Below are 8,005 nucleotides of genomic sequence, written 5' to 3'. Positions count from 1 at the left end.
CACATAGCAGACAGGGCAGAATTAACTGCCATTTAATTAGCAACCCACCACCCCCTCCCACCCCCCAAGGCTAGGGGGCCCTTATATCAATTACAACCACCACCGCCCAGTACTAGCAGTAGTAGAAAAACACAAAAGGCGCTATTAAATAAACTTGCCTCGGCCTCAGGAGACTGGGGACAGTTGCACATAAGGTCACCGTTTCGGCACTTCATTTGCATCGGTACGATGTGGGACTCCCTGAGATGTTTTATTTCTACTAGTAAACTTGATCATTTGATGCGTAACCCTGTGTCACGGCGTGTGGTGGAAGAAGAGTTGTTGCAGAGATCAGCACAATTGAAGTTATTGGGATTGCCTCCAAGGATGAATCCTAAACGAGCTTCATTTAATTTAGATAATCAAATTACTCCAGCACAGTCCTCCTGTTAACGTTATCAATAAAATATGAGTTTACTACTCGGTCTCGTATTACATTCCCGGGGTTAGTTGTTACTCTTATCATATCTCGTCTTCGTCGATCTCATCGAGCCGAACGACGGCGGCAACATTACTATCCTTTCGTTCGTTCACACTTTTTCCACTATACTGCTCGGACGGAAAACGAAACATTAAATCGCCATTTTCTAACACGACTTTACTGTTCACTCTCGTCGCCACCCAATACCCTGGTCCTTGTCGGGTCCTGTTAAAGCGTTAATAGATGGGTACAGGCAGGAGAGTCAACCCCAACATCAGTCCGTCCAGATTATGAAACCGATGACGACGGGTTGACACGCACCTACAATTTTCCGATACATCGCGTTGCGGCTCCGTTCCGATTGCAACGGGTAAGATAGGAAAAAGGGACGACTGGTTGTGATTGGATCAAGCCCTCCCCCAGGCTCAGGTAATGGGTGTAATGTTGTGCAATGAAACCATCTGGACTTGTAATCAGAGTCGTAGAAAATGTTGGACAACGGTCTTGAAGAGCTGTCCATTTGCATGCGTAGAAATTGGTTCTCTTTCCGGGGTGAGCTAATACTTTTTAAATAAACACACGACTAACATCATTCTTATCAACTCAAAATATGATTTACAAGAGCAATAAGTAACTTCGAATGGAATCGTTAAAGAAAGCGGGAGGCACCCTTTGGGAGGAATTGCGTGTTCTTAGAAATTATTTTCAGCCTCCAAGTAGTGCAACCGAGAGTCATTCGTTTCACTCGAAGCCCTGGACACATGCACTCCAGATATAGGCCGATCTAATCGGTCATTAAATGCGTCTCACTGCTGTGACCCGCTGCCACGTGCCGACATAAAGAGGAGCATGTTGCTTAAGGGTGCTGGAGACTTTTAATGAGTCACATTACATGTGTTGGGTCCTGAGATAGTTCGACTGTACTGGACTGGAGTCATACTATACTCTCCTGCTTAAAGAGGGGCACAAAGTTTGTCATTGGACTGGACATGATGCGCACTTACTTTTAAGGATTTATGAGGCTAATTAAGTTGTGTCTAAATAGGTTAAATAATGCGGATTTAGCTGAAATCGACAGTTTTTTAATGTAAGTGAACAGCGTTACTAAACTGTTGGTGTGATAAGTCGTAGACCGACTATGTCGAGACGATTGTGTTACGGTGCCCCTCGTAACTCGGCTGTCAATCAAATTGTTCATCGATTTGCGAAGAATTTGTTTGGTAAATCGGGCACCCCCAGTCCAGTCGGTCCCTTGGGAAATTATGCGAACGAAGACGCTTTATCCGGAGGTCGAAGTTTGCGCTTGTGCTGCTTTATCACTAATGTTGTTTACCTGCTGATACACAGAGTAAATGTTGATTTGATTATTTGCTTATTTTTTTCCCTTCTCTGTTCTCTCACTTTTGGTCTATTTTTCATGGCCCCCATCATCATCATCGCCACAAACCTTGAATCTCTTTAGTATCCGTGCACGGCAACGGTTCTAGCGTCGTTGAAGCAGAAGCCACAGCAGCAGCCTTGTTAATAGAGTGTGAATTCTTATTTCAAACTTTGTTAAGAAACAAAAAAGCGAAGGTAGGAACGGACATACCAACACACAGCAGGATCACACCGATTGCAGGACGGCAGTTTGGGAACGAAAGCAGGAATCATGAGAACGAAACCATTCCTGCTGATACTGACGTGCGTGCTTATGACCACCTTTCTACTGATCCTGTTCGGTTCCGCCGGTCAGCAGAATGATTCGTTGAAAAACATCGTCACCCAGACGCATCAGCAGTTTCGTAACTTTAAGGTAAGTTTAAGGGAGAGATTGATTTTATTTTTTGTACTCACGTAATTGCTGTGATACTTGCAGAAAAATCTCCGTGAATCCAACTCCGATCCACGCCCGGAAGTCGATCCAAAGTATCTCGCCCAGCTCGGATTCACGCAACCCCTGTACAATGCAAGCAATCGGGCCAACTTCACCATCGTCACATACGCCCTCCCGGGTGATATCGCATCGGCACTGCTGTACGTGCAGAACGTTGCGATGAAACTTCCCGCCCAGCCACTGCTGGTGTACGATCTGGGACTTGCCGAGTCCGATCTGCACATCCTGCAGGGTTCGTGTAACAGTACCTCGACCACACACTGCACTGTGATAACGTACGATCTGAGCAAACTCCCAGCACATGTTGCCGACCGGAGTATGCACGCGTTTCGGCCGATCATCATACACGATGCGTTGGCCCGTTCGAAGCTGATCCTTTTCACCGAGAACAGCGTACGGTTGAAGGGTAGCAATACGGTGCGCGAGCTCGAGGATGTACGGTTGCGTGCCGAAAACAGTACGTCCGGTGTGCTTGGATGTGCCACGAAACAGCCCGTCACCAGCCGGACACATCCGAAGATGTTTGAGTACTTTGAGATTGCGGTCGATAACTTTTACTTTCTGCCGATGACGTCACTCGAGTTTGTGTTCTTTCGCAACAGTGCGACCGTTAACGATAAGGTCCTGCTGCCGTGGGTGCGCTGTGCGTTAACCTTGGAGTGTTTGCATCCGATCGGTACGTTGAGTCAGCAGCGTCGAGACTAAATGAGACTTTGCACACATAAATTAATCATCTGCATTGATCATCTTCTTCGCAGGCGCACAAACTGGTGGCTGCAAGTACAACAAAAAACCACTGTACCGATACTCCGGATGTCACGAGTATGATACGTGTGCGTTCAACATCATACTCGGTATGACGTTCGGGTACGATGAAAGCAACTACTCCAACCAGGAGCTGGCCAACCTGTACTATCTGGAAACGCTCGAGCAGTCGACCAAAATATTGGAAAATCGTCGGAAAAACATTAGCGACACGTCGGAACATCCGTTCACCGAGGATTAAGCCGTTGTTCCTCGCGGGAGGTAGATTTTTATACTCCAAAAAAAAAACTACTTTTCCGCATCAACAGTTATCCAGGGGGGAGGAGGGATGCGATAGAATTGAAGCAAGGCACTTTCTCGAATTTTATTTTTTCAGCTTTTCTTTGTGTTGTCCATTCGAATCGCTTGGTAGCAAAATTGGCTAAAAACGTCTCGGCGCCTACGAACAAGTATTAGTTTAAAAAGAGTTATAAGAAATACACACATGGCAATGTCGCTGGCTGCCTGTCGATGCTAGTAGTTATTGAATGTAAATACGTTCCAAGCACAACCACCGTATAAATTCTTAACCGTTGCAAGTATATTTGCTTTTTTTTCGATCAAATTTCAAAATTTTGATACGAATGAGTCATGTGATAACACAATTGTGTTAAGTTACCCTTTTTTGTTAACAACTCGTGCGGTGAACAATTATACTTTTATCGTTACTCACCTTATCGATTGTTGTAAAGGCAAGGTGGGTTGATTGTGCTTTTTCGAAGTTTCCTCACCTTCACAACACACGCCTCTTATTACTAACTCGGTGTTATCACCAGTTTGTTTCATGATTATAGTTCTTTTTTTATGGGTGAACGGCTTGTAGACGATTAAATGGAAGAAGGAATGCAAAGAGATAGAGGATAGGATTTTCTATTCTCTCGCAAAAATACGGTGGCATAGAACGAGGAGGAGGTACTACGGTAATCCGAAGTACGAGTCGAAGGTTCAGTGAACAGTTGTGATCAACAATCGAATCGGCCAATCGGTGGGTTTACTGGGGCTAGAGGATAAGAGGAAAGGTACGGGTTGATTGTTTTTTTGTGCCGTCTTATTCGTTTTCGTCCCTGTTTTTTTCTGTTACACTGTGCTGTGCATATGTTTTATTTCCATTCGTTTTGTGCGGCTGTATGTATATATTTCATTGACAAAAATTTGGAAGAAAATTAGTTTTAATGTGAGATGCACTTAAATTTTGCTTAGTCTATGGTGTAACCCTTTGTATATGCTTTGTATATAGTTTATATATAGACGCTTGGTTCTATATAAGTGAACTCGTTTACTCATACACTAACGAATTAAGGCAGCATTAGACACGTTAAAACGCGATACATTTTGGTAATTAGTAGCTAAAAATAAGTAATGAATGTGAGGAAAAAGCTGCGAGTGATATGAAACGAAATGAAAGGTACATATGCACGGAAAATTGCGGCATATTTAGAGTAAAATTATAAAAATAATTCATTTTAAGGGGGTAGTACACTCGGGGGGATAGCCAGAAACGGAAGGTGATTTTCGGAAGTTTGAAAAATTATTTTACACATTTGACAGAATTCGATACAGTCGTTTGTTTTGCAGTTTTTTGGCTATCAAATTTATTGCATTTGTCTGTATTTGCGGAGTGTTTAGCCCACTACTCCAGGCATGGTTTCCTAATGGTCAGTCGTATCATCACAGAGGTCGCTCCATAGGATCTTAAATATTGCGTAAAATTCACAAAGCATTTGAAGGTTTTGTTGTCCGTCAACATTGAAAAGGAGAGAATTGCCGCCGCGAAAGATGCGGCAATCCGTTGGTCTTCCGTATCATAATGATGATTCCCTCGATCTCCTATTTCCTTTGATTGGAAGTTTGGAAGAAAGTTTTTTGTTATTGTGTTTAAATACATCCATAAATCAAACCTGCGTTTAAAGTGGACCGAATTATTTTTAAACTTTGATGTCGGCCAGCATTGAACATTTTTTGTTCCTGATAATCGTCTTTTGACTGATCTTTGACTTTCAAACTAGAGTGTCTCATGATTCCTACAATTTTTTTCATCTCGGTCTAATATATAAACTAAAACCTTTTTTAAATCCCGCCGAGTGTAGAGCCACCTTAAAACAAAAGAAAAAAACGACCATTATGACTAAAAGCAGGGCCAAAACACTTGTAATTGATTGTTTTGCTTCAGAATTTACATCAGCTTCAGCGCATTTCAGCTTCAGGTTGCGCCAGCTGATCGCCAAAAAGAAACGGGGCAAAAAGGAAATTTGAATCAAAAGACTTGATAAAACACGGAGCGCGTTCTGGTAACGAGATTATGATGCCGCACAACTAAAAGCAGTCGCTTGTAGTTAACAAACCCGTTTTGCATGCTTTTACTCTGCGCGCTACATCACTCAACATTAAGCAGTAAAAGAACCACCTCATACACACCTCATCGTCGATGATCGACAAACCCATCCGTGGATCCTAGGTACACCGATTAATTGACAATCATTTTGAACCCGTTTCACCGTACTACCGTATTCATTTGCTTCTGAGCGAGGTTGTAAAATACTCAAATTATAGCTCGATTTTTGTTAACCATTTCGTTTCGGATTTCTTTTGGTTCTGTCGTATCGCTGTACATCATTCCCTACATCGATTCCCTTGCTTTCTGACAATCACAGGGCAAAACAAAAAACAGTGCTTTCTTCGTTGCTACTATACTTTGCGTTTAGTGTGGCCTCTGTTAATGCGATATTATAATAAAATAGTATATAAAAGATAGTTTGTAAAATCGAAGGAAAGACCGAACCAGAGTGAGGGATTGGTTTTGCTTTTTGCGTTTCAGCATCATTGCATTAATATGTGTAACAATTGTCTAGTCATGTATATGATCGCCCGCAAGATCCATTCCTATTTTCAACCCGAAGGGTTTCACCACCACCACCACCAGAGCAGCAGCAGTAGTTTAACCGATCCGACCGATATGATGCGCATACTAATGAACGGCTTTGTCGTGTGCGACTTTTTCGGCAACGGATGACGACAGGTTTACCGGTTTCCCTGTGATAATATAATATTATTGATTGGTACCGTCCAGCACACACACAGCAGAAATTCAGGTGAATTTCTTTTCGGTGAAATGTATGCTTTTTCCATTTTGTTATCGTTTTGTTTATGGTTTTGGCGCGCACGTTTGCTAAACGCATATTTGCTAGCATTGCAGCACGTGTATGGCTTATCTTGTTCCTCGAATGTCTGTCAAGTGTGCTAGTAATCGATTTGGAGTGGTGCTATAATGCGGATGCTTAATTTTGAAAACGGCTCGAAGTGTTCAAGACTGTTGTAATTTAAAGAAGAAAAAAAAACGACCAAGCTAACCAGCAGCTCGCATAACGGAAAGTTGGGAAAGGAGTGTCCCTTGTTTCAAGCCAGCTTATTCACTGTGTCCAGTTTCTATAGACTCATTCCGGGAATGGGGTCATAATTCTTACTAAATTTACTAGATGCTTCATTCATGTTTCAACAGAACAATGAAACTGTAAGAATCCTCAAAAATGATACATTTAGCATCACCTTCAAAGCATTCAGCCACATGCACTAGGTTTCAAGAGCTCCGTGTAAGATGAGAGATTTTTCTAGCTTATCGATGTGTTAATCACATTTTGATTGCTGCGTTAATACTTTTCCCTGAATGAATATTCTTACAAAAATGATTACTAAAATACGAGCGAAGGACATTAAGAGGTTTTATAGCAAGAACTCAGTCCACTCACTATACCAACTGAACACAGCTCGTTTATTTGCTACCAAATCAGTTCATTTACTATAAAACCTTAGTATAATCCGAAGATCATTTACTGATTTGAGATAAAATCCCGTTAAAAATTAGAAGTAGCTACCAGAAACTGGACACGGTTTAAATATCCTTTGCACGCTAAATACTCAAGTCCCGAAGAAAAGAAAACGTTGAAGAGGAAAACACTTTTCTTTTGAAATTCGGCGTAAACGATTTACCACTACTACTACTAACTCTAGGACGACGTATGTGTGTCGCTTGTTAAAATATATAGGGATTCCGGAATGGGCAAACCATAACCGCTACCGTTACAGGAACAACAAGTATGCATTAGTAAGACATCCCGCAGCGTAAGATCCGGAGAAATGCACACATACCATTCAACATATCTACTACAAATACAAGCGAGACATGTCTGTCTGAAGTGGCGGTGTAATGCAAAGTTCGAAAAGCGCTAAACACTATCGGAGAGAATTGAAAAAACTAATGCTAAACGAGAACAAAATATTAATTAAACCCAGCTTTAACATAAGTAAGACAGCGACCGAAACCAAGAAAAAAGCAAACTAACTTACTAAACCAGTCAGTTACGTCAAAAGGTTAAAGAAGCATAAGAAGAAACTTAAACTTCGTTTAATTCGTAAAGAAAAAACAAGCGCAAGTTAGGATAAACCAGATAAGCATGGTGGAACAAATTGATGAACAATATCGAGAATAAGAAAACAGCAAGTCAAAACCAACCCGAAGCCCGAAAAATGGGGCAATTATACTATTAGCATTTAATATCAAAACAACGCAGAAAGTAAAATAACAAACAAAAAAACCAAGAAGAATCTCTTACCAACAATCTAGCGGAACGATCAAGAGAGGATTCTTTAACTTAATCCGTAATATCCACCCGCCCTGCAAAGGGGTACCATTTATTACCGGTGTTACAATATTTTAGCTGCCTACCTGTGTATAAGCCGATATACCGTATAAAATTATTATCTTTGAAAGAAAACAACAGAAAACCGTGCAAAACACACTTAGGAGGACCAGTTTGTTATCTAAAATCGTAAAACCCAAAAGGAGAAAAACAGGTGCATCATGTCGCGTG

At 41.6% G+C, this 8,005-nt stretch overlaps 1 protein-coding gene across 1 annotated transcript; it reads left to right on the top strand.

The window, feature by feature from the left end:
• The first annotated feature begins 2,087 nt into the window (after window positions 1–2,087).
• On the top strand, window positions 2,088–3,342 carry LOC126564913 (uncharacterized). Its single transcript, XM_050222038.1, has 3 exons — window positions 2,088–2,255; window positions 2,319–3,012; window positions 3,095–3,342. Exons 1-3 carry the CDS (start codon window positions 2,112–2,114, stop codon window positions 3,340–3,342), a joined length of 1,086 nt encoding a protein of 361 aa, XP_050077995.1. The 5' UTR covers window positions 2,088–2,111.
• The last annotated feature ends 4,663 nt before the right edge of the window (window positions 3,343–8,005 follow it).

This window comes from Anopheles maculipalpis, chromosome 3RL, assembly GCF_943734695.1.
Source record: "Anopheles maculipalpis chromosome 3RL, idAnoMacuDA_375_x, whole genome shotgun sequence".
Taxonomy (NCBI): domain Eukaryota; kingdom Metazoa; phylum Arthropoda; class Insecta; order Diptera; family Culicidae; genus Anopheles; species Anopheles maculipalpis.
The sequence above is the reverse complement of the archived record's forward strand: the minus strand, read 5'-3'. Positions and strand labels throughout refer to the sequence as shown.